Consider the following 26,608-nt stretch of genomic DNA (forward strand, 5'->3'; position numbering starts at 1 on the left):
AATCCGTCGTTCCATCTGAAGGCCCGCAGACACCCCGCACCAGCAGCAGGACTCGCCCTAACTTCTGTGCATGCCTTCCCCGCCCGCAGTGCCCCATCCATCCTTCAGGGCGCAGCTTGAGGTTTGCCTCCTCATCCTCTGCCGGGCAGGCCTCCCTGGAGGCTGAGTGAGTGCCAGACAGGAAGGGCTCTCTGAGTGGGAAAGGAGGTGGCAGCTTCCACATGCGGCACCCACGTGCGCCGGGCTAGTACAAAGTCCTGTGCACGTGTGAATACGTGATCCCGCGGGGGGGGAGGCTCCAGAGTCACCTCTGTGTGAGGGGTGAGGGAATGATGGCACAGAGAGGTCCACTAGCTTGCCCCAGCGCACCCCACTTGTAAGGGTCAGGACTGGCGTTTGACCCAGGCAACCTGGCCCCAACCCCCACCCGGCCTCAGACAGCGTCGGCGGTGGAGAGGTAGTCTGGAATGTGCTGGAATAGCTGTCCTTCCCACCCTGGAGAGCAGGCGGCGGCTTCCAGGTCCTGGTGGGCCTGCCTGTGGTTCTTGGAGGCCCTCGTGGCCCCCTCACCCCAGAGCCGGCCTGTCCCCGCAGCGGCACAGGCCCGGGAGCCCTGCCGCCAGACTGCCCAGTAGCGCCTGGGGACGATGTGTTTGCCTGCCCTGGTGGAGGGAACGGCTCTGCTTTCTCCCGCCGGTAATTGTTGCCATCTGTTTCCCTCCGTCGTGTTTGTGGATGTTTTCTCGTTGTAGAACTGGAACGGGTCAGACTGGAAGTGGGATCGGGAAAACGTGGTTGGGAGAGGAGCGCACAGTGGCCGTGGGGGCTCCGCTGCAGAGCGGTGGAAGAAAGGAGATGCTGCCGAGCGGGCAGGGGTGTCTGCCGGCGTCTCCTGCCCTGGGGGGCCGGGGTTCCGTGTGTGCGCGCTGGGCTGTGGGCTCCGTGTGTCAGCAGGTGAGTGCGTGCGCGTGCACGCGTGCGCTGTGTGAGCCTGTGTGTTGCCGGGGGTTGTAGAGTGCACACGGTATGAGCAGTTAGTCTCAACTTCTGTCTGTGACCCTGAGTGACTCTGTAAATTCGACCTCTCTGAGCAGGGCAGGTGGTGACGTCAGCGCCGGACCTAAGTGAAGATGCGCGAGGGGCGGGGCTTCTTGGGGGTATGTAGAGCCCCCAGAGGCAGTGCTTGCCAGGGGCCCTTGGCATTGAGGGTGAGCCACACAGGGCTGCCTGGGACATCCCTCTAGGGGGGCACTTAGGACCCGAAATGCCCTCCCTGCCCCCACCTCCACCCCAGAGCTGAGCTTCGGGCCTGGAGGCACCGGCGTCCCGCCAAGCCCCACAGGGCTGGAATTAGCTTTCTGAGCCAACAACAGGGAGGCCTTTCAGCAGCCGTTCTACTGGGAGTTTTGAGTCAGTGCCTCGTGCCTGCCTCTTCCTGTTCCCAAATAGCAGTCACCCTAGACTCTTGGCTCCTAACTGTTGTTATTTAGGCCAAGGAAGGGTGCCCTGTGATTCTGCCCCTGCTAACTAGGACTACAGGCTCAACTCGGCTCTACGACCTTGACTTGCAGTTCTGACCCGCTGCCACCAGAGCTTGCGGTACCGGGCTTTGGTCTCATGACCAAACGGCTACGCTTCACGTAGACGCAGTGTGGGAAACACGATCCAGCCTGCGACCCTCTCTTCTGTCCCCCTTGGGTGATCCCAGTCAGTGGGGGACTCTCTGGTCCCAGCAACCCAGAGAGAGCTGATATAGAAGACTGCTTTCAACGCGGCCCCCTTCTGGCATTCTTGGGGCCCCTCCCAGTAACAATCACTGCCGTTTGCTGAGCCCCACTTCTGCCCCAGCTTCTGCATGGGGCCCTGGAAGCAGAGGATTTTCACTCCTTGCTGAAGTCAGCCTTTGGAAGAATTATCATACCGGTATTATAGAGGAAGAAGCAGGATAATGCTGAGAGGTGAAATGACCCGTGCAAGGTCACAAGGCTAGGTAGAGGTGGAGCAGAACTTGAACCCAGACCTTCCACCTGCCACGCCAGAGCTCTGATGATTACAGCCGCTCTGATGAGGAGGCACATTGGGAGACCCGTGCACTGTCGGCTGGAAGACAGATGCATGCCACCCCGGCCGCTGGGTCTCCAGCAGAAGCTCTTGCTTGGGTCCCACTCCGCCACACCTTTCGTTCTGGGTTTCCCTCCCTTGCAAGCCCCCTGGCGTGTGCTCAGCCTAACCGCACAAGGCAGGGCAGGGCATGCAGCTCACTCCCCTCGCTGCGAGGTTCAGGAGCGAGCCAAGGAAACTTCTCGTGTCTGCATATTTAAGCGCTTTTATTAAGTGGAACAAGCTATTTCTGAACACGAGAGTGGCCAACAGCCTTAGAGGAAATTAAAATGAACCATGACAATGGAAAATTGCACAGGGGCACGGCAGATTCTCCGGAGATAAACACAACAAGCCTTTCCACCGCATTCAGGAAAGACTGGAGATCAGGGAGATTATGTTGTGAGAGGGGAAACAGCAAAGCATCAGAAAATTAGAGCGCAGGCTGGTGGGAGGGCCAGCTGTGGGCTGGTCGGGCCTGCGGTGTCCTTCTATTAAAACCCCCCACGCCGGGGCCTGGGGGACAAGGTGAGGCAGAGAAACAACAGACAGACAGATCTCCGCGCAGCTCAGCAAGCGTTTGCTGAGCACCCACGGCGTCCCCCAATTCCTATGTGGAACCCCTGGCTCCACTGTGATGGCATTCAGAGATGGGTCCTTTGGGAGGTAATTTGGTTTGGGTGAGGTCATGAGGATGGGGACCCCAAGATAGGACTACGAAAGGGGAAGGGACTAGAATTCCCCTCCCCCCTCTCTCTCTCTCTGCCATGTGAGGGTACAGCAAGAAGGCAGCCAGGAGGATTTCTCTTGAGAACCCACCCAGAGCCCTGATCTTGGACTTCTAGTCTCCAGAACGGCTGTGAGAAATAAATCTCTGTTGTCACGTTACCCGGTCTATGGTATCTCGTTACCGCGGACCAGGTGACTGATACAGTGGGGAATGGAGGTGGACACTCAGACTTCGGCTTCAGAAAGCTCCTGGGTCTTGAGGGCTAGAAGCTGGCACATCTGAAGGTTCAATAGGTATTAGCTGGTACAGTTAGGATTGCGCCTCCTCCATCAGCCTGGGTGCTCCCCTGGCCCAGAGGCTATTCGTTGTTGTATCTGCCGGCACAGGCTAGCTTCTCAGTAAGCATGGGGTGAGTGAGTGAATGAATGAATGAACGATGCACCTGAAGGTGATGGGCCCCAGCACAGAATGGGTGGGGCTGTGGTAGCTGGCGCTGCTCCCGGGAGATGACGGGAAGAGGGAAGCCTTGGCCCGCCCCCTCTGCTAAGGAAGGGGCATCAGAAGAGGGCGTTTGCCACCCTCCGCTCCCGGCCCAGGGATCCACGGCAAGCAGCCGCAGGCGGCAAGCCCCGCAGCCCTCTCCTTGGTGCACCCTCTCGCCGCCGAGCCGGGCAGAAGCCTCACAGCTCTGCTCTCCCAGAGCCGCACCCCCTCCACCTCCCTGCCGAGGAAGAGAAGTCTGTGCATCCATCCACCCGCTCTCCTGTGCCTCCCGCCCCCTTCCACCAGCTCCTGGGAATCGCGCCGCTCTCCCTCTTGCACCTGGACCTCCTGTGAGTTTAGACGGAATCCATCCGCCCCAGCCAGCTCTCTGGAGCCTGAAGAGGCGAGCTGGTGCTCGGCGATGCCGTTCCCTTTAAGGAGAATCGCTTGAACCAGCGCAGTTCTGAACGAAGGGAGCTGCGCTGGACTGTGGCCCGAGCAGAGAGGGGGTGCCGGAGAGCAGGGAAGATGTAAATGTTGGCCCCCTGGGTTGTGTGCTTCTGGAACGTTCCCCGGCAGGCACGGTCAGTCCCGCTGAGCTCCCGGGCCTGCTGGGCCGCAGAATCCAGGCCGCAGTCCTGAGACACGCACTTGAAGCTGGACTTGCTGCGGTGCATCTTGAAGTCCCAGCAGTGAAACCGTTTTAGCTCCTTGAGCTGCGCGGCCCGGGCTGAGGAGCTGCCTCGCAGGGACACTTGTGCTGCGTTGTTTGTTTCTTTGTCCTGCCTGACCTCGGGGTGACCCTGACACAGTCCTCCCTCTTGTTAGGCCTCTAATGAGGTCGCCGAAGACGTCTGTGCGAGCACCTCCTTGCTGGGCGTGAGAGTCGAACTCAGTCGACTTCCCACTCGGAGGAAGCGTCGCGGTGCCGGCCGCGCGGCGGAGGCTTCAGAACTCGGAACCGTTCCCGCGCGCCGGCGGGCCTCCTCCTGTCTGGGATGAACACCTGAAATGCTCTGTCCTGGCCTGCGACTCAAAGGGTGGGTGGAGGGGGATTTGAGGTGTGTTAGGGGTTCGTTGAAGAAGGGACCCTGAGGGAGTGCAGACAGTCAGGGGGACTCTCAGTCTTGGGGTTCTTTCTGGCTCTGGGTGGGTCCTGCACCCAAGGAGGCCTTTGTGCACCCTAGAACGCCCTGGAGGGTGGGCCTGGGATGGCCCTCAGGGGCAGAGGGGCCAGCCACCCCCTGACCGAGCTGTGCCAAAGGGCCTACTGCTTCCCCTGGGGTGGTGAGGAGCCGCCTCCGGGAAGGCCTCCGAGGCCTGGTTTAAAATTAATACTGGGCACTCAGAGCCTCCGCCTCTGTGGGCCAAGCGGGAGCACCTCAGTGTTCAGTGGGGGCCCACATATATCCCCTCCCTCCCTCTTAGCTCAGCTGCCCGAGCAGAGGGCCTCTCCTTACCCGATGCACCGAGGACTTTGTGTCTGCACTTAACGAAGGCTCCGGGAATAGGAACGGCTGTTGTCGGATGTGCGTCTGAGCATCTGGAGCTGACCCTGGGGAGGATAGGCGTGTCACGAGCTCTGAGGCCAGGAGGTGGAGGGGTGGTGCCAGGGTCCCTGCCTGCAGGGCCGGCACGTGGGAGCTGTCCCATCAAAGGCCTCAACGGGGCTGCTTTCGCCATGCCTACCTTCCCGCCCACCCTGGCAACCAGAATGAAGGTGGGTCGCCGTGGTCCAGAGGGAGCTGCCTCCTCACGAATGCCGGGGTGAACGGGGCGAAGGCTGGGCAGGTCGCAAGGCACACGGCCGTCGGGGGAGCCGTGAGAGCCAAGGGAAGGGGGTCGAGGAATGGAGGAAGGGCCCCACGCCGGCGCTGCAAGCAGGTGCCCCCCGCCCTCCCCCTCGCCTGTCCGTCTGGGCCACTGGCTCCCTCGCATCACAGGCGGCTGCTGAGGGCCAGGCCGGCCCTGCACCTTTCCGCAGAATGAAAGCGAAGCGGCGACCAGAGGGGGGCCGAGGCACAGGAAAGGGCCTCTTTCTTTTCAAAGACTTCCGTTGGTGATGGGCTCTTTTTTTTTTTTTCTAGGTGATCTCATTTCAAAGCCCCTTTGAAAATTGTGTGGGTTTTGTAATGGATGAAAAGTTACTTGGAAAGGGGACTAAGAAGTTTCCCGTTGAATGTTGTTAGAGGAGAGTTGAAAGCTTTGAGTTGAAGGTTCTGCCGGATTTATCATTTCTTTTGTGCACGAGGCCCGTCCGCCGGGAGAGGTTCCGGGGGCCTGGACAGGGCGCGGTGCGGACACCGCCCCCGATGCGGCTGCCTCGCATGTGCGAGGGGAGCCCTCGGTGCTGAACTCTGAGCAGAAATATCTCTCAGGCGCAGGCTTTGAAGTCGGGAAACGGGACGCAAATATACTCACAGAATGAAGCTGGGTCTCATCAGAGACAATGGCTGCCGCACAGGTGTTTCATGCCAGAAAGATAATTGAGAGAGAAGGTGGGGCCCCGAAGGTGCTGAGAGAGGCGCACAGGGGACCGGGCAGGAGCCCCGGGGCGTGTCCAGGTGGGAGACCTGGCGAGAGAAGCCGGTGAACAGCACCACCGAGGGAGAGAGCTAGGAAAAGCATTGTGACCTACGTGGAAGGGAAGGCGTTCCAGGAGGGAGAAGGGAGGACGCCAGTGTGAGGGATCAGAGGAACAGGCTGGGGAAATGCTCCTGACTTGGCGTCAGGAGGCGACTGGTCATTTAAAGGGTCATTTGATGCCCTCACTGAAGTGCTGAGGTGGGAAGAATTCAGAGGTGACAGGTGAGGGGTGACAGGAGTCCAACGGCAGATGCCCCGGCCCCGGGAAGGGGAAAGGCCACCGAAGAAGGGGAGGAGGCAGGTGGGCACAGGACCGGCAGCTGTGGTGCTCGCACAAGGAAAGCCGAGGGGAAGGGGCTGACAGAGAGGAAGCAGCAGGAGACAGACGCCGTGAGCCCTGCGATGCACCGCCAGCTCTGGAGAGGGGTGCCGCCCTAGCCTGGGGCTGAAGAACTGGCCCCACTGGGAAGGGCCAAGAGCGCACAGGCAGGGGTTGGCGGAACAGGTCCGCGGCCTGGGGCCTAGGGTGTCCGTCTGAAGGGCTGGGGGACGTGATGGAAGCCCCCAGGGATCTGGCTCCCCTGCCCGTCATGCTGGCAGGACCACAGCAGGAAGCCCAGTTGGGGGGGACACAGTGGAGGAAGGGGAGTCCATGGCGGGCACCCCGTGGGCACCAGGAGAGGGGCGCTGAGGGCCACCCACACAGGGCAGTGTGAGCACGGCCCTGACACGCTACACCTGTTTACGGGGCATCAGCCACAGCAGGGCGGCCTGGAGCGAGGGGGCCCGATACACGCTCGCCCTCCCAGAGCACCGGGGACGGCGTAGGGCGGTGAGGGCCCCAGGTCTGGCTAGGACGGCCCTTCTCCGGGCTGATGACCCTTGCCTGGACAATGAAGGCATGAAGGCGAGAGCACAGAACTCCTCACAGGAGGGAAACACGTTGTGCCTGTGCCCGGGGCAGGTAGGAGGTGCTCGGTAAGTGTGAGCTGCTAGGCCGGCAGCCCCGGCTCACCTGTGCTGGGCAGCGCTTTATGGCTGGGTCCTTATGCCGACCCAGGGAGAGAGACGGCACAGGAAGTGGTTGGCGGTTTCGTCTTACAGCGTTCACAGGTGACCCTCAGGGCAGGACACAAAGGCTGGGAGCACAGAGCCAGGTTCAAGGCTGACTGCTCTCCTCTGCAGTTCCGTCTCAGACCCCAGCACATGGGGACCATCATCACACAGTCCCCTGGGGTACCTCCCTCCGTGCACAGCTCCCTTCCCACCCCCAAGCCACACCCTCTCCCCCCCACCCCCCCGGCCCCCACGTGAGCTCCCAGCAGGAACGCTTGCCCTCCGGAGACACCATCATACTCTGTAATATGATTGGAATCTGAATATATATTTAAAATGACAAGATTGAAATTAAAATTTAAATAAAGAATTACTTTTCTGTAAGTCGCTCCGAAAGCAGTAATTTAGCAGCAAATTGATAGAGAAAGGTAAGCACTGGTCCTTTAAACCATCATGCGGTTTCCGGCGTGCGAGCCAGAAGTGTCTCAATTTAACACATCATTGGTTAGTATTATTAGAAATTTCATCGGGCCCCAGAGTGCGTTATGGTGCCGCTCCAAAGGGAGCCCGAGGGCACTGGCCTGGGGCCGGGGGGCCGAAGGGGGCAGCCTCATTAATGAGGGCAGGAGGGGGCTCCAGAGAGCGTCCCCCAGCCCCCGGTGGAACTTTTAACTGCAATTACCCTCTTGTTGTGTAGATCAGTAGCCATCCTGAAATGGGAATTGAGAGACTCATAAATGTCATTCGTTCTTCCCGGAGGCCCCAGATTTATAGCTTTGGTGTCTGTCGGCGTGTCCTCCTGGCCCCTTGGAACCGAGGCCGGGGACGGGAGTCCGTGGAGACAGCGTGACCAAAGCGCTGGCGTCTCTGAGCACCGCCATGAGCAGGGTGCGGAACTCTGGCCCAGCCAGGACCTGCCCACAGCTTCAGCTCTGAGGTCACCCTGTCAGGGCCCAAGTGGCCTGGGAGTTTGGAGGTCAAGGCTGTCACTGTGCCTCTGAGTGAGGTCCACGGGCCACTGGGTGACACCTGGCAGGCTTGTTCAGGAGCCACCTTTAGGGGTCCCCCCCCAGTCCTGGACCTTCTGAATCAGAAGCTCTGAGGGTGGACCCAGAAACCTGCCTTCTTCACAACCTGCCCCCCCAGACACGTACAAGCACTCCTGCTGGAGAGCCCCTCCGTGGGAGGACCCCTAAGGGCAAGTTCAGAGTGCGGTCTGCCCGGGTCACCCGTGGCTTCTCCGTTTTCATGCAAGGCCACCTGCCGCCCCCACCCCACTGCCTGCGCCTGGGGAGAGGTCGCACTGACGGGAGTTTCCGCATTCTCTGCCCCAGTTATGCTGCCTGCTCCCTGGGCACCGGCCCCTCCCGGAGGTGGGACACAAAGGGATGCGAACAAAACTGTGGCGTTTGTGTGCCAGGAGCACCAGACAAAGGACTTCTGATCTTTTGCTGTTTTGCAACATATACAGTAGACCGTGTATCCTTTTGTTTTTCGCGGCTTTGAACAACATTGTACAAGAGCTCACAAATCTGCGCACAGACACTCGGAGAGGGCTCGGCTGGACCACCTGAGTGCCCCTGGTGTTGACTGGAGTCACGCAGTGAAATCCATCGGGTCGCTGGTCTGGTTTGGAGGGTCTGAGACACCCAGGCAGAGGCTGCGAGTCCTCTCAAAAGGAGGGGCCCAGAGCTGGCGTCGTGTGGCTGCGTTGTGGTCTTGTGGCCACTCTCCCAGCCTGCACTATCCTCCAGGGTCCTCAGTGTAGGTGTGTCCCATCCCACCGGCGCAGACTCCTCAAGGGCAGGAGTCGAGCCTTGACCATCACCGTGCCCTGGCGTCCAGCTGTGTTTCCGGCTGAGGGTGAGCAGGGAGGCATTGTCTGACCGATCGCATGGGGTGAGGCCTGGGTGACTCTGGGCTCCGTGGAAGGGAAGGGCTCGTCACTGAGAAGGGTGGGCCTGGCTGTCCTCCGTGACACTTGGCGGAGGGCAGTCCCCGCCAGCCTGTCAGCACCACACAAACAACACGCGGCAGTGTCGAGGCCTGCACCCCGCACACCTCCCCCACGTGGAGCCGCCCCCGGTGCCGCTCCGCCTGGGCTGGTAGAGCACAGCCCAGGGCCCAGGGGGCCTGCTGCTGCGGCAGGAGCTTCCCCAGCCCCCGACCGGCGCCCAGCGGGCACTTCAGCCCGTGCCGCCGCCTCGGAGACTTTTTCATCCATTAAGGACCAGGGTCTTTAGTGTTCTTCAGTCGCTGCAAGGAGCGGGATGCTGTCAGCCACCGTAAAAATGTGACCTTTGAAAATTTACAAGAGCCGAGGTTTAAAAGCTGCTGCGTTAATGATGCATCTCATTAGCATCTCATTAAAGGGAAGCAGAGAGAAGCCTGCTCCGCCGGATGATGGGCAGATAGGGCCACTTCCAGGTGCCAGGCAGGAGGAGGGCTCTCTTCGTCTACCTCTCTCTGCCGAGTGTCATCATGTCACAGGAGAAGCACAGCCAGGAACACCGGGGAAAGGCCAGATATCTGGGTGGCTTCACTGACGTCCTAGACCGTGGCAGTGGCAGGGGGCAAGGGGAGGCTCTCCCAGCCCTACCTTCCTCTCCCCAGTCCAAGCTGCTGTCCTGCCTGGTTTCTGCGGCGTTCTCGTGGGCAGGCGCCCCCTCTGGTGAGAATCGGAACTCCAGGAGGCCTGGCGTTTGGGCGTGGTGGGGGAGGCGGGCGGTGGGGGCGGGGTGCCTGGAGAACCCCAGTGGAGTCTTGGGCCTCCGAATTCTGGGTCCTGGGCGAAAGGCTTAGCAAGAGCCGGACTCGGAGCTGGAGCTGCAGACCAGCACGCGGTGCCCCGGAAGCCTTCAGAACCCGGGCCCACGAGGTTACTGGGGACCTGGAGCCTTCCACAGGGGTATCGGCCCGGGTCGGGCCAGGCTGACGCACCGCCGGACGTGCCCCCTGCCACTGGGCGCCCAGGCACCTCCGCAGAGCACACAGCCCGCGTCTGTGTTTTTTCTGGAAGGCGTAGAGGACGGAATGTTCAGGTCGTTATTTTAATAAAATAAATAAAAATTCCTGAACTGCGAGTTGCACATAGCTTCAGAAGTTGCTAGTGCCGGGTAGAGTACAAGTGGCCGTATTTATCTTTCCTAAGGAAAAAAAAAAAGACTGTTTTTCTTCTCACAGCAGAGCAAATTTCTTGTACATAAGAACTCGCTTGTAATATTCATGAAAGACACAGCCAGACAGCGAACCAGTTGTGGCCACTCCCAGTCGCCCCCTGCACCCCGGGGGCGTGCTGCCTTCTGTCTGCCTGGGTAGCCGAGTGCCACAGTCGGCTGAAACGAGTGACCCCAGAGCGGGGCGGGGCTCACGGCAGGCAGAGGCCCAGCGCTTGTTTACTGACCAAACCAACTGACCAGCAAAGGCACAAGCGACTGAGCTGGCAGGAGAGTTTTGGAACCAATGTTAGGGCATAAGCTAGACCTCCTGGAGTGGTAGAGCTTGGAGTCTGGTGACCTACTAAGAGCGAGCGGGAGACCCCAGCCGCCTCTGCTGGCCACAGTGCCGTTCGTCAGTAAGGGCCGGGCCCAGGGCCTCCGAGTTTCCAGAGCCCCCCCCCCCCTCCCCACCCACCCCGTGAAGGTGCCAGGCAGGGCCCTGGAGGCTGATTCAGCAGGGCGGGGATGAGACTGCAGGCAGTCCCTAAGAACCAAACCTGCCTCTGGCCCGGGAGGCCTCCTGAAATCCTGGGTAGCACAGAGGGGCTGCAGCGCCCCCTACTGGTAGGAGGGGACCTGTTTTACAGCGAAGGAGGGAGCTGATGAGGCCGGGGTGTCTGCCTTCAGACCTCACCCCAGTCAGGGCCCTGGGTGAGACAGACACAGGCTCTTCCCTCTCAGGTGCCTCTGATTACCGGGAAGCATCCTCTGTGCCTCTGAACCCACCAGCACCCCGAAAACCCGGGAACACAGAGGGGCTGCAGACAGGGCACTCTGCAAAGCTGTTTAGAGAGCGGTCTAGAAGCCACAGCATTGTTCCATAAGTTCCGGAAGACTATTGGGGAGTGTGGCCAAATCCCCACCCCTCCACCCTACCCCAGGCTCCCATCTGCCCCACAGACAAAAATGGGGCAGGAGCCTCTGGGAAGGAAGCCTGTTTGTTGAATTGTTCTTTCCTCTGGAGAGTCACCCTTCCCCTTTATTTCCCACTCTGTTCACAGACGAGAAGCATCTGAAACGCAGGCCAGAGATAAAGTGCCACCTAATGCAATTAGCTCAGTGCCGCCTTTGGTCCTGATGGGACGAGGCTCCACCGCTCCCCGCAGGCCCAGGGCAGGCGCAGGCTGGCCATCCTCGGCTTCAGGCATCAGAGCCCCAGTCAGAGCTGCGTGCCCGCCCTCTGCTGGTACCCACCCCCAACCCCTCGTGTCCGTCATTGGAGAGACCCAGGAGGGAGCACTGCCTGCCCCCCCTCCCACCCCCACAGCCAGGTTACTGGGTCAGCTTCTGTCAGAGGCCACCAGGACCATGCCACCCCCGAGAAAGGTCTGCAGCTGCCCCTTGGGGCTCCTTTGGCCTTTCGTGACTGTCCCCACCCCCTCACTCTTCACCCCAGACTGCTTGGGGTGAAACTCTGGTTGCACTGCTGGGAGCCGCATCCTGGTTATCCCAGGCTGGGGTTCCCCAGCATGTTTTTTTTTGGGGGGGGGGGTATTATTATTATTATACAGGGTGGGCAAAACTAGGTTTACGGTTGTGAGTACATGAAACACAGGATTTATTCTTGTGCTGTTATTCATTTATCGTGTTATTTTCCATACAAACAACTGTACACCTCCTTTTGCCCCACTCTGTAATTATAATGATAACGATGGTAACGGCCACAGTAGAAAATTTGGCAAATGCAGAGAAGTACAGACAGGAGAACAGAAGTCCCCCGCCATCACCGAGGACGGCGTCCCTGCTAACGCCGTGCTTTCCCCCTCCTGCGTGTGCGGCTTGCACGGCGTGGTTCTCTCCGTGTCTGCTCGTGTCCTGCTTTTCTCGTTAACATTGCCGTGTAAGCCTTTTGCCATCTCGTTAGGAACTCTTAGGAAACGTGACTTTTAACGATTATGTGATACTCTGTCGTAGGCTGTGGCTCAGGGAGACCAGAGCCGTCCTAAGGGTTCTCGCACCCTGAGGTTCATTTTCTCTTTGCTCTAAATATCTACGTGAGAGAGTCAGACCTGGAGCCGGGAGCCTGCCTCCTTCCTTCTGGGAAGAATGAGGGGGACCGAGGGGCCTGGTGCGGGTGTTCCCCGCCTTCCCGCCCTGGTGGCCGCATGGAGCTGTCGCCGCTGGCCTGGGTCCCCACCCTCCTCATATCCCCTTTGAAGCAGGACTGCTTGGGCCTCCGAGGCCGGTGTGAGGGCAGGGTGGAGCCTGGTAGGGGAGCTTTGGAGAGCCCTTTGCTCACATGTCAAAGGGCCAGGCGTACGGTGGCGCTGAGTCCGGGCTGAGCACACGGTCGGCGCTCAGCACGCGCCCACGGATGTTGTTGCAGTTTATTAATGGCCCAGGGGCCGGGGGACTTTACATCTCAGGGCAGAGTGCTGTTTCCTTTGTGGTAGCTTCAGGGGAGGGAGTGGCCACAGAGGGTGGCCAGGGAGGCACTGCGCTGGGTGCTCCTGGAGGCTGGGTCTCAGCAGAGGTCACCGCTGTGCCAGAATGCTCTGCAGTTTCCTCTGGGACTGGATTCGGGCCAGGTCTCTGCCTCCAGCCCCCGTGGCTCAGGCAGCAGGAGACCTGCTGGGGCGGTGGGAGGGATGGGGGGATGGGGAGGTGGCTCCCAGGGCAGGACCCTCGCCAGGCTGTGCTCACCAGGCTGTGCTCACCCTCCTGCTCTGCTTCTCCCCAGGCTCCCGGCATCTCCAAAGCGGACAGTCAGTCCCAGGGACTCACGACCAGCATCCGGTGGGGGCAGACGCCCATCAATCAGTCCACACCCTGGGACACTGATGAGCCACCCTCCAAACAGATGAGGGAGAGCGACAACCCAGGTGTGTACTTCCTCCCATGGACAGAGACGCCTGTGCCAGGGCTGGGAGGGGTGTTAGGGCCTCCCCCCTGGGCCCCAGCTCCTCAGCGGGCCCCGCCCCACAGCCTGCGGCAGCCCAGACCTCAGGCTGGGCCAGGTGGGGCGGGGGCCCTGTGAGCTTTGTCTCTGCTGCTCAGGAAAGTGTTTGGGAGGAAACGGGAGAGAGAGTGACTGCCGATCTGCTTAGGGTCATTTTGAATAGTTAGTTATTCCCAAATATCAGTGCCCAGATTCATATCAAATTTCTCAAATCACCCCTTCCCAGGAAGTTCCGCCTTGCCAACGGTTACATGGGAATGGGGCTGGGGGCTTGCTCACCCCTTCCCGCAGCACCCCAGGCCTTCTTTGGACAGCTGTGACCTCAGCAAAAGCCTTCCCTGTTGTCCCCCATGGGTCCCAGACCTCCCTTTGGGGTACACATAGACCGACCGGTCCACTCAGCCCCCCCATAGCACAGCCCTACAGATATCTGGGGGGTCCCACTCACCCCGCTCCGAGTCTTTCGTGGGATGGACACCCACGTTCTCCAGCCACACCCCTGAGTCCGTCATTCCTAGTCCTATCACCCTCAAAGGAGTCACCCCACTCACCTTGTTCGACGACAATCCCGGTGACCCACCAGGAGGAAGCCCTGTGCGGTCTGCCCCGCCCCTCCTCCTTTCAGCCCCTCTGCTGGGACCCTTGCAGCCTCATGTGGCTTCTGCTCTGCTGGCAGCCACATCACGTGCCGCCTCAGCAGGAAGGCCCCAGTGCTGTCCCGCGGCCACTCTGACCCCTGTCCCTCTCCTCTCAACCTGGGGAGGCCCTTGGGTGTGGAGACCCAAGGGCAAGACCTTGTCAATGTCTTTGGGTGACCCTTAGGATCGCTTAGATTCCTGCTTTCATTGCTGACCTGTGCCCGGCCCTCCCAACATTATGTCGCCTGCAGACTTAGTCACGGTGTCTCCCATCCGTCATCCGAATCACGGGTGACAGTGGTGAGCGGGGCGTGCCTCACGTCATTAGACACCGCTCCCTGGGTCTCCAGCGTCCTCGGGGCCATTCCCGGCTCATAGATCGGTCCGCTCCGCGGCACGGCATTGCTGTGTCTCCCCCGCAGAGCTCCCCGAGATCTCACCCGCTGCGCCCCGAAGCTCGGGTGCGTTTCTCCGGGCTCCCTGGCTAATCCTGGAGACCACGGAGCTTAGAGGGACGTGCCTGTCTCTAACGGCCAGGCTGGCCCACGGTGACACCGCCTCCCCTTCCTCAGGCTGGGGGACAAGCCCCCAAGCAGCCGGCTCTAGAATCCCGCTGGCACTCCTTCACCGACGTTTGCCAGCTTCTCGTTTTCTCCCGCCTCGCTCGTTATCGGAATCAGAACTATTTGTTGCGCATGGATTCCGTGCCTTGCTCTGGGTCATCTGGATGCTCGGAGCAGCCCTGTCCAGTTGGTGGCATTGCTGTCCCACTGCAGATGAGGAAGCTGCCTTGGGGAGAGGGCTGTGCCTGGGGTCACTCGGCGAGGGAGGGCAGAAGGAGGGCTACAGAGCTGTCCATCTGACTCCAAGCCTGGCTGCCCACTGTGCCCTTTGAACTAATCCTCAGGACAGCGCCCTCTGGTGGTTGGAGAGTTGCCCTGCCATCTTGGTTCCTTCCCCTCCCTGCCTCTAAATCTTACTCCCCCGCAGGGAGTCCCCAGCCCCGATTTTCAGGCTCTGGGGCTGGGGGTCCTGAGTGGCCCCCCCAACTCTCCTTCCTCAGTTCCCTGCCCTAATCTACGCTGCCACTGAAGAGGCATCAGGAAAACTACGGGGACATTCAGGTGACAGAGACCTGGATCCACACTCATTAGGTCAAAGGCAACCCAGACTGGCCTTGCCCCTCATGGTCGGTATCTTGGGGCATCACGCTCAAGCCTGCCTGAGTCACCTCAGTGTCAGCGCGGCTCAGGGGCCTTGGACTCCCTTGGCGAACCACAATTTCCTTTGGGGGCAAAATGGTCTTCTCAAGTTCCCCCCAGGGCTGGCCATGCAGAGGCTGCCTGGCCCCCCAGCAAGGCCATAGGGAGCAGCCCCTCGGGCCTCCCCACGCTGCCCACCCCCCAGCTCTGCCTCCCAGCCCCAGGCTCTGCCACTCTTGCCCGGCCCTTGCAAAGAAAAAAAAAACCCCACCCTTTCTCAGACGCATTCTCCAGAAAGGAAGGAAGAATACCTGCATGTATGGAACATTTAACACATACCAGACACCCTTTTCTCATTCAGCTCCTCCCGGGAGACCTTCAAGGTAGGTGTTGCTAGCTCCGTGCAACAGCTGGGAGGAGTGAGGCTCAGAGAAGATAAGCCACTTGCCCCAGGCTCCCAGCTAGTGAGGGGCAGAACCCAGATTTGAAGCCAGATCTCTTTGCAGGTCTGCCCTCTTTTCTCTCTGCTTTCTTGCCTCCCGACCTCTCCCAGGCAGACTGTGTCCCCTCCTCCGAGTCCTCCCCACCACCTGGCACATGTTCCTGAGGCACTGCTGTCGTGCCATCGCAATCACAGGTCCTCACTCTGTGCACTCTTGGGCACAGGCATCTGGTCCACCTCTGTGACCCAGCGCCCAGACCAGGGCCTGGGGCCATTGGTGTTGGTTGAGTGAATGTGCAAACGGCAGATGACATCTCTTCCATCTCCCTTGCAGGCACAGGGCCATGGGTGACCACGGTGGCCGCCGGGAGCCAGCCCGCCCTGATCGCACACTCCTATGGAGTAGCCCAGCCTCCCACCTTCAGCCCGGCCGTGAACGTCCAGGCCCCGGTCATTGGGGTGACCCCCTCACTGCCTCCACACGTGGGGCCCCAGCTCCCGCTGATGCCAGCCCACTACTCGCTCCCACAGCCGCCCTCTCAGCCACTGAGCAGCGTGGTGGTCAACATGCCTGCCCAGGCCCTGTATGCCAGCCCTCAGCCCCTGGCCGTTTCCACTCTGCCTGGCGTGGGACAGGTGGCCCGCCCAGGACCCACCACAGTGGGCAACGGTCATATGGCAGGGCCCCTGCTGCCGCCACCGCCGCCAGCCCAGCCATCTGCCACTCTCCCCAGCGGTGCCCCTGCCACCAATGGGCCCCCCCGCGACCGACTCAGCCCACGGGCTGCAGATGCTGCGGACCATTGGTGTGGGGAAGTATGAGTTCACCGACCCTGGGCACCCCAAAGGTAAGTCCTGCTGCCACCTGCTCCCTGTGTGCCTGCGTCTGTGCCTCCCCACACGGTCACCACGACAGAGCATGGACAGGAGTGTGGTTCCTGGTGGCCTGTGCTCTCCAGCAGCACCCTACTGGCCTCGCCCCATCCCCGCTCCCCCCTGGAGGCTGCCCTAGGGCCTCACCCCGGGCCCCGGGCCTCAGACAGAGGAAGCAGAGGAGAAGGCGGAAGGCAGGACGGGGAAGTCAGGGCAATGTGAGTGCACAGAGGAGGGGAGGGGAGAGTCTGCAAGGTTCAGGGTCCTTGTGCCTCCAGCCCAAGCCCTGGGTCATTCTCACCTTTGACCCCAAGACCAGGCCAAGTGCAGAACGAGCAGGAACCATCTGTTCCCCTTAGGGCTCCAGGGAACAGCTCCTTTGGCCCTTCTCCGTGTCCCACCCACGAGGACAGTGGGAACAGGAACTGCCCGTGTCCCTCCCCAGAAAAGCTCCGTCCATCGTGCCGCGGGGTGTCGGATGAGGGTGCCCCTCGGGGTGGTCGCTGAGGCCCAGGAAGCTCTCCCAGATCATCCTGAGCCAGACGGGATTTCTGTGTCAAGGACTCGGGTGGCTCGTGGAGGCTCCGGAAGAGCACTTCCAGGCCCCACCTTCACTCACCACCACCCCGCCACCGCCGCCACCACCGCCTGCCTGGGTCCACTGCGGTTTTCAAGGCAGAGACTTGAGAACAGAGCCTGGAGGAGGGAGCACACCGGGAGTGGCTCTGGCTGTGAGGGTTAGGGCGCAGGGCCCCGGCCAACAGGCCCCACTCTGCCGTCTGTCTGAGGGGTCTGCCCAGCAGGATGCAGGAGCTGGTGGGAGGACCAGGGGAGGCGGAGGTCAGTGAGCAGGAAGAGCAGGTGCCACTGACGTGAGGCTGGGGGCTCACCTGCTCCAAACCTACCTGTCCCTTAGAGCTCCAGCCAGCGGGGACTTGCTCCTGCTCGGCGGGTGGGGGGCCCACGGCGGTGCACAGGCAACCAGGCCCAGCCCCGGGTGCAGCAGGAGGGTGCACGGCAGGCAGTCTGGCTGCGGGGCATCCAGGACCCTTTGCAAGGGGAGGGTTGATGGACGTAGGAAGTGTGGACTCCTGAGCACGATTCTCAGCCTCCTCCTTACAGCCCCTAGAGACGGCGTCTCAGGGGCTCTGGACTTTCACGGAGCTTTGCTCCACACCAGCTGTTCCGTTCCTGCCCCGCCTGCGCTCGTGAACTCCCGTCCGTGGTCTTTATGGTGCCTTGTCCAGCATCCCGGCAGCGAAGCTGGGTCTAGATCTCCCCTGGGTTCCGTTCCCAATCTGACGGCCCCAGGCTGCCTTTGTTTGGGAAATCAGCACTAGTTTTAAATGACAAAATTGTAGGAAATTACATCTAAATTCTAGTAAACTCTCGTTTTGTTTAAGATCTTTTTTTTTTAATTAACTAAATCGATTTTTTGTTTGAATTGTTTTGGTTAAGCTCTCTCTCCCTTTAAAAAAACAAAAACTTATTCCCAGTTGTGTGCTGCCAACTCGGACACAATGGGCACTCGGTGTCCCAGCTGCTCTCTCGGCCTTGCCAAAGCCTGGGGCGCGGGGCGGGCTCCCTCCTCCCCACCTCGGGGGGCCTAGCCCCGACCCGGACAGCCTCCTGGGGCTGACGGAAGGTCTTGCTGACCCGCTGACCTGCCCGTTTCAGACATGCGTCTAGAAAAAGGACTTACTCTGCGTGAAAAGGTAGCTGGCCCAGATTGGACTGGAGTCCCTCGTTTGGGGGTTAGCGGGGACCCGGGAGCTGTCTCCCCAAAGCTGCCAGGCTCAGGCCCGTGTCTTCATGCTCAGGCACCCGACTCCCTACCACCAGGAAGACACAGTGCAGAGACAGGCCACTGCTGGCCCCACGGGGGTGGTCACCGCGGGGACACAGCCTGTAACTTCTCTGTGGGGCCAGAGGGCACGGGTGGGTCCCAGCCCATGAGCAGGAGGGGACACGAAAGAGGGACCCTGATGGGCTTCCCTCCTCCAGCCCCAAAGGGTGGACGCAGTACTAGGGAGGCCCGGGGTGGGGTGTCCCTAGAAGGTGTCCACAGCCCCCCTTCTGGTGAGCCAGGGAGGACCCCCGCCCCCAGCTCCAGCCAGTGACGACCCTCCCGCAGACTTCCCGCGCCTGCCGCAGAGCCGGCTGTTCTCCTGGTCATCGCGTCCCACTCGCTGCTCCGTCTCCGGCCTCCGTGGGCTGAGAGAGCTCCTCGCGTTCGGGGGGAAGAAAGACAGGGAAACGTGCACACACAGATGCCTCCAAACTCAGGCCTGGGTGGGTTTGTTGGGGCTTTGGGGTTTTTTTTTTCCCCCAAGTAATTTCTCCTTTCCTTTCTAATCCTAAAAGCCTTTATTGCTAAAGCTATAATTTGTCTGTCAGATCTCATGTCAAACAACTGCCTGTTTTTTCAAATGAGAACCCGGCTTCTGAAACGGAATCTTTGAAACTTGCCGTGTGAGCATCGTATTTCTGACAAGACCGCGTGGGTTTGGATTTGGGTCACTTTTCATTCTGCCCCTGGGGATTGTTACGTCTCCGGAGCCCTGTGGAGTGCACGCTCCTACATGACAGCCAGCCAGCTCAGAGCGGGGACCAGGAGCCACTGCGTGGTGGCATCAACACTAGTCTGAACTCCACTCACAAAAAAAAAAAAAAAAAAAAGAACCTTCCTTTTCTCCTGTTCACTGACTGCAGCCTCGCCCCGCATTCTAATAAGACCCACCGCGGCACGCCTTGGGATCTAGCTCATTAAAGTCTCCTGACTTCCCCGACTATTGCTTGACGTGACAACCTGGCCTCTCACGGGGTGGAGTAATTATGGAGAAACCCCACCCAGGAAGAGCAGGTCTTGCCAGCCAGAGGGATGGGACCCTGGTACTTTTAGACTTCATTAGTGCCCCGATTTAAAATTTCACATTTTGTTTCTGGAACTGAGCTTCCAATCAAATGAGCTAAAATTTCAGCTGAGGCTATTGGTGTTGGCCCGCCGTCCCAGAAGGGGTGCTGGGACTTTGATGTAAAACTGAACCGATGGGAAAATAACGGCGGCGTGGAAACGCGTTTTGATTTGCAATGGGTCAAGCGACCATCTCCGGTCTGCGACGAGAAGGCGGCCTAGCCGCCTGCATGCAGTTCGCTCTAATGAGTGTTATTTAAATGCATTGAGCACATATAGATTCGCTGAAGAAACAAGATAAATCTTCCTTTTCTAAGAATCATGTGGGGGTGGGAGCAATCTGTGGGATTTCTTACCTTTTTAAGGTTGTGTACTGAAAGCTAATTAAAATAGATTTCATGCGTGCAAAGTGATAAGGGAAGAAAAAAGAATTAGTTCCATTTGTATCCTGTTACAAAACGCCAGAGCCATTCGTCTTGCTGTTGAGTTGGAAACCCTCAGCTCATCCAGGGGCCGAGGTCGTGGCCAGCCTCAGGCCTTGAGACCCTCATGTCTAAGGTCACCATCCCAGCACCACATCAGCCCCGCTGAGAGTGTCACAGCTGAGGTCCAGGTTACCGATGCCATTCTTTCTACCCCTTCGCTTTCAACAAGGATTGTTCGTGCGAAGAGCAGAGCTAGAGACCTGGTAAAGCCCCGGACCCTGGGCCCGGTAGTGAGCTGTGGGAAAGCTATTGTATTTCCACCTGCATTTCTAGGGCGAGAGAGAGGCCAGGCTGCTCCCGCTCCCACGTGTTCTGGACCACAGGCCCAGGCTGACCTGCAGCGGGGAGGCTTGTCTGTCCTGACCTTAGGTTTTGTAAGCCCAGACTGAGGGGCTGTGGTCAAGGTGCATGCAGCGGGGCGTGTGCGTCCCCTTCCCGTGGTTCCACGTCCCCTCACGTCCCCTCACGTCCCCTCCTTGCCTCTGGACCTCCACCCCATGGAGCTCCGTCAGTCCTCAGACTGCCTCCTGCTTGGCAAAGACAGGGAGCAGGGGCTCTCGGGACAGCTGTCCCCAGCCACGGGGCCAGCACAGGCCCCGTGTCCCCCTCCCCTGCTATCTGGTGGGCCAGGGCGCCCTGCTCCCTTTGCAGTGAACATCCTGGAGGGAGCTGGGACTTCACGATAGAGCCGTTTGCCCACCCCTGGTCTGAAGTCATCTTCCCACAGACCTGCTCGTCCTGTGTCTCTGTCTCAGAAATGACATCACACATCCTTCCAGGGGTTCGAAGTCATGGCCTGTGGTTGTCCGCAACCCTGACCCTTCTTCCCCGCCCTGAGTCTGAAAACTCCTCGGATCCTGCCTCCTCTGGATCACTGGCCTCTCTCCCGGGCTGCAGTGGTGACCTCCAGGCCCAGGCCACAGCCAGAGCGGTCTTTGCAAAACACAGGCCAGTCCCGTCGCTCCTGGTCAAATGCTCAGCCCCTGACCTGGTGCTCCAGGGCCTGGCTCCTGCCCGGCCCCCTTCCTGTCCTGCCATTCTGCCCCCAGGCTGCCCTGCGGCCACCGCGCCCCCGGGTTCTCTCCCACCCAGCTGTGCCCTGTGCCTTGGCAGGGAGCCTACTCCTGGGCCATTCCCCCGACTGGACTGTGAGCCTCGGGGGCGGGGGCCTGCCTGCGAGAGTTCTGTCTGATTCCCATGCCACCCCCGGCTTCCCAGCCGGTGCCTGGCTCTGAGGGACTCCGAACAGCGTGCAATGGATGAAAGGGCAACCTGCTGAGCCGGGAATGGCCCACTCGAGGTTCTGGGACTTCTCTCCCTCTGTGTGAGCTGGCCGTCCTCAGGGCCCCCGAGCATGTAGGGGGTGCCCCGTGCAGGACTTCATTCTGCAGCCCGCCCCCCACCACCCCCACACCTGTCCCGCACTCTGGGAACACAAGTCCATCTACCCCTGTAGCTCCTACCCAAACAGCTCCACCAAAATGCTGGGGCCAGAGCACATGGGATCTGAAACTCTGGCTCGGTTTCTGCCGCTGTAAACGGGGGATAATAATAGAACCTGCTTCTCCCACTTGTCGTGGTGATGAAGCGAGTTATTTTACGTAAAGCCGCGGAATGGTGCCTAGCACATAGTAACCACCATGAAAGTGTCTGCTGTTATTACTTCCACTAGCAGGACCAGGGCCATCTGTCTATGTGTGTGGTCTTCTAGGGGCTCAAATGTGGTGAAGCCAAAGACCAGTTTGCCTTCCAGAGTCTTGGGAGATTTCATTCACGACATTAACATCGTGATATTCACCACACCTCGAGTTCCCAGGGATCGGCTCTGAACTGAAGCAACTTGCCTTTCTGCTCCCATTGTAACCTGGACCTCCAGTAGGGCCCTAACGACATGCCTTTTGCTGGGATCTTCCCCCTCTTCCCAGGAACTCTTTGTCTTGGGAGGGCTCCTCCTAACTACCCTCGGGGGATCTCTGTGCCCTCTGACACTCAGCTTGAGAGCAGGGTGCCCAGGACACTGCAGGGGCCACGTGGGTAGGTGGGACAGGTCAGCCAACCCAGCAAGGCTGCAGGCAGAGAGCAATGGTTGGGAGCGTGGAAGGCGGCCAGGAGCCCAGGTTCCGCACCAAACTGCTTGGGTGGAGTTCAAGTCCCACTGCCCGCTCACCCAGTGAGCTTGTGCTCAAAGGCTAGTGTCTCTAAGCCTCAGTTTCCTTATCTGCAACACGGACACACGTGCCCGTGTGCCCTCCCCACAGACGTGCACTGAGGATTGAGTAACGTGTGTGAAGTCTCAGCACAGCACCCCACACGTAGAAACCCCCCCCCGCCCCCCGTAGTGTTAGCTGTTGACATTACTGTCACCCCAGTCATTTCTAAAGAATCCTGGAGAAGAAACATTGTTTTCAAAACAAGATTTTCCAGGATAACCTCCAAGATCTGATCGGCAGAAACCTTCAACAGGGATCAGGCACCAATCCCCCAGGCCCCCCACCCTTTTCTGGCACCCAACCCCCCACAGCCCCTCCCCCAGGGAGTGCGTGTGTCGGAGCCTCTGTGATGGGAGCCTCCTCCCCCACAGGTCTCTCCTCCTCCCCTCGGACAGGGCCTACCCCAACTGCTGCAGAAAGTCTCCGCCCCTCCTTCCGCCCCTCCTCCCGCCCCTCTGCAGAGCTCTGTCCTCAGGGGTTTGTTAATCGTTAATTGGAGGGTTGTCTGGACTTAGCGGTTTTGTTAACAGATCGTTTGATGATGAGTGAACCAGGCAAGCAGGGAGACGCCGCAAAGGCAGCCAGACCACCCAAACACCGCGTCCTCCTCCTCCGAGCGGGAGGTGACCCCGCCCCCCAGCCCTGCACCCTGCTCTCAGGGCCCCGCTGCTCAGCCGAACAGAGGCAGAGCCCGGACCCCCGGCCTTCTCCTCACTGAGCTGAGCACACGGAGTGAGGAGAGCAGCCTATGGGCTTTCGGCCCCGGGACTCTGCTGAGCACCTTCGAGGTCTGAAATGCTGCGCCGGCCCTAACCGTCCCGGGAGTGGCGGCCCTGCACTCGCCAGCAGGGATTATGGCGGGTTCTAGACCACAGACGCCCAGAGGGCACCGAGGGGCTCTGAGTCCTGGCGCTGCCCTCCCTGCTACACGGCAAGCCTTCACTGTGCAACTACTGTGTGTGGTATATTAGGTACCTACTGTGTGCCGAGCCCACGCTTGGCTTCCGCGGGCGGAAGCGGCAGAGCAGTGTGCCAGCCGCGTGCCCAGACAGGTCTCGGCTCCTGGCGGAGGCAGGCCCTGCGGTGATGCGCACAGTGTCTCGGACACCCTGCCAGGCCCTGGGAGGGACGGACCTCTCCCCAGAGGAGCCCGCGCTCCACTTGGGAAGGCCAGGAGGGCACCAGCAACAAGCGCTACAGGGGCCGGAGAAGAGAAGTCAGGGGGGACTGGGCCTTCCAAAGCAGTTGGAATGACGGAGAGGAGGCAAGCGGAAGGCAGATAGTTCCACGAAGGCCGGATCTGAAGGAAGAATGCTCGGGATAAGCGCCAGGGACACAGAATAATGGTTTCTCAATAGACCCATCTATCACAGAGTTGCACACACACACGCCTCTCCTCAGACGGATCTCGGGGCCTGCCCTGCTTGGAGGGATGCTTAGGTCATGATTTACACTTACGGGCCCTAGAATTCCGTCCTCTGAGTCCGTGGCACTCACAGTCCCTTCCCGGATGGCCCTGCGGCCACCGGCTGCCTCCTGTGTCTCCCCCAGCCACTGTGGCCATCGCAACTCCGTGCTCTCCGGCAAGATCCCATCTTCTCAGCCCCTGAGGCCGCCCTGGTCCTGCAAGGTGAAGGCCCCTTTGGTCTTCGGGGGCTCTGATCCCGGTGAGAATCCCGGGGTGGGGGCACAGTAACCCCTGACTGGGGAACCGGCGCACACCCAGGGTTCGGAAAGTCTCTGTGACCCTTTCTCCCCGCTTTTGTGACAGCGGCTGATGGGCGCGTTTCCTGGTGCCTGATTGCTGTTTAAACCGTCTGGCTCATGTGGGCTTTGCTGCGGAAGGCACGCCCCGTGGGGCGGACCCCCGGGGGTTTTTCCTGTCTTGGGTCTAGGAATGAGTCTTGGTGGGGGGGCAAGGAGGGGCAGTGTTAAATTTGTTTTTAGTGAAGTGTGGTTGGCACACAATGGCGTACTAGTTTCGGCTGTGCACCCTAGTGACCCGACACGCGTGCCCCTTCCAGGGTGATCACACACTGAGCCTGGTGCCTGCCACTGCGCAGAGCTGTTACAATGTTAGGGACTACACTCCCTGTGCTGTGGACTCGGTCTCCGCCGCTTATTTATTTTACAGCTGGGCGTTTGTGCATCTTAACTCCCTTCACCTTTCTCACCCAGCCCCCTCGCCCGCCTCCCCTCTGGCAGCCATCAGCCTGTTCTCTGTTTCTATGAGTCTGTTTTTACTGTGGTTCATTTGTTCATTCGTGTTGGGCTTTTCAGGTTCCACGTGTAAGGAAGTCATACAGTGTTTGGGAGTGAGGTTCGGGAGGCTGCCGGTGCCCGTGGGGGCGGGAGCCTGCAGTACCCCAGACCAGCCAGCAAACCCCCCAGAAAACGTGGCACAGCCCTGGCTTCACGAGAAACCATTTGGTTGGAATTACATCCCCTTCAGGAGCACACTCACTCTTCTAGATACATAAAAGGCACAAATCACACCGGCGTAGTAGGTTACGAACACAAAACATCGTGTAAATTGCCTGAAGGAAAAAGTGGCCGAGGGTTGTTATCTACTGAAAGCGTCCTCGCTGCCTGTTTCCTTCGTGTAATTCTCTTCTCCTGGAAAACATGTGCCTGAGAGGGACGTCCGAGGGTTTTCAGCGCCTCGCCCAGAAAGCGCCCTCCTTGACTTCTGCCGTCCCGGCACCGCTCTGGGTGGCCAGGCTCAGCGCCGCGACGGGCTGGTTCGGCCCGAGGGCCTCTCACGGCCTTTCCCTCCCCTCTTCCCAGTGGCCTCTCGACCTCGTTGTCACTGCCCAGGGTCTCAGCTCCAGGGGTGCACACGTCCCAGGCAAAGGCGTATTAGTTCCTCACCCTCTCCTGTGGGGTCAGCACCCTAGGCTGTGCACTAGGGTACCAGGGCTGCCATGACAGAGCACTGGGCCTGGGGACGCCGTCAGCTGACACTTAGTTTCTCCCCGTTCTGGAAGCTGCAAGTCCAAGGCCAGGGTGCCATCAGGGTTGCTTTCTGGTGCAGCCTGTCTCCTCGGCTTGCAGACGGCCGTCTTCTCAGTGTGTCCCCACAGCGCTTCCCGGTGTCTTTTCCTCTGCTTACAAGGACACCAGCCCTAGTGGACCAGAATGCCACCCTAACAGCCTCGTTTAACTTTAATAACCTCTGAAAGGCCCCATCCCTGGAGGCCTGAGAGTTCAGGCTTCAGCGTGTGACACCGTGGGGGACACAGAGCAGTCCGGTTGACAAGAGGACAGGGTAGCCCCTCCCACAGCACGGGTCCTGTGTGGTTGCCACCAACGTGTGACTCGGCCGTGGGTCTTTTCAGTGGTTTATAGTTACCTGTGCACCTCTCGTAAGTGCCCTCTTCTCATTTTTGCCACCGCTCACCTGCACGCTGCTCACTCTGCTCCCTGCGCTCTGAGCCCCGACTGTGCCCTCCCTTGTCAGAATCATCCACATACGGGGTTAACGCTTTGCTTCCACGGAACCTTTGTGCCGGGAGGCAGGAAGCTGCCCTCCACCCCCAGGCACTGAGCAGGAGCCATCGATTGCTGGATGGTCTATCCCGTCCCAAGGTCAAGAGCTGTCTTCCTGTAACGTCTATAGTCCTGCTCTCTGGGGCCACCCAGGGAGAAGCCGGTCCCTGTTCTACATGACAGCCCTTCAGATTTATGATGGTGGCAGGATTTCCTTGGCCACAGACTAAATGTCTCCAGTGGCCTCAGATGCTCATCCTTTGCCCTACCGGGGTCCTCCCTGGTCATGCTTCATTCAGCCTGTCAAAGTGCCCCTGAAAGGGACACGCTAGGTGACAGGCTAGGGGAGGGGGTGCTGTCACCTCCTTGGTCCTGAGTGCCACACTGCAGGCATTCTAGCTTTTCTGTAAGGATCACGACTTATTTGTGTAAAACACACAAGCACACACATACTCCAACTTCGAATTAAGAGAAAAGGAAAAAACCTTACGGCAGTCCTGCCGTCCGCTGCCTGGGTGCCTCGGGGGTCTTCTCCCCTCTTTCTCATCAGGATCGAGATTGTCGGTCACCCCTTTTTATGGGGCCCCCTTTACTCCTGCACCTTCTCGCCCCTTAGGGTTGGCTCTCAGAGCAAGTCAACCTTTCCACAGCGTTTTTTAAGTTATTTCTCTTTAAGTCTCCGAGTTCGGTGCATCTCAGCCCAGCCTACCCTACCCCCTCAGCAACTCCTCCCCTCCCCGTCTGTTAGTAAGCATTGACCCCCAAACAACAACCCCTCTCCTCCCCCCACTCCCACCCCCTCCCCCACCACTGCAGTGAACGTCACTGTAGTGACATTCACCTTAAAGGTCATTTAGAGACCCCTCTTCATTTTACAGGTGGGGACACTGAGGTTCAGAGGCGTCACCAAGATATCACATTGCCCCCTGAGAAACCACCCCCACTCCCTTGGGGCCCTCTGATCACTTCCTGGGCTGCTGAGAGCCCTTCACCCCGAAAGCCGCCTCTGTGCCCCCAGACCAGACAGGCCCAGCGTCTTCCCCGAGCCACTGGGCCTGCACACAGGCCTCCCCAGGCCTGGCCCTGGGTGCGAGGACCAGGACAGCACATCCCGCAGGGGCAGGGGTTGGCCAGCTGCCCGCAGAGCAAGAGTATGGACAAGGGACACACACACACACACACACACACACACTCTTAGCAGGGGTCGGGGGGCAGGGTGCTGCCCCTGCAGGTGTGGTGTGACTGGGAGGAGACGCTGTCCAGACCGGAGAGGCAGAGACCAC

The 26,608-nt window shown here is 59.8% G+C and overlaps 1 protein-coding gene across 1 annotated transcript in view; it reads left to right on the forward strand.

Moving 5' to 3' along the window:
- KLHL29 (kelch like family member 29) overlaps nucleotides 1-26,608 on the forward strand; it is a 282,334-nt gene that overhangs the window by 213,228 nt on the left and 42,498 nt on the right. The window contains 3 exon segments of the mRNA XM_028517023.2: nucleotides 12,854-12,995; nucleotides 15,689-16,107; nucleotides 16,109-16,202. Of these exon segments, the coding sequence (XP_028372824.1) occupies nucleotides 12,854-12,995; nucleotides 15,689-16,107; nucleotides 16,109-16,202 (655 nt within the window).

Source organism: Phyllostomus discolor, chromosome 6, assembly GCF_004126475.2.
Source record: "Phyllostomus discolor isolate MPI-MPIP mPhyDis1 chromosome 6, mPhyDis1.pri.v3, whole genome shotgun sequence".
NCBI lineage: Eukaryota > Metazoa > Chordata > Mammalia > Chiroptera > Phyllostomidae > Phyllostomus > Phyllostomus discolor.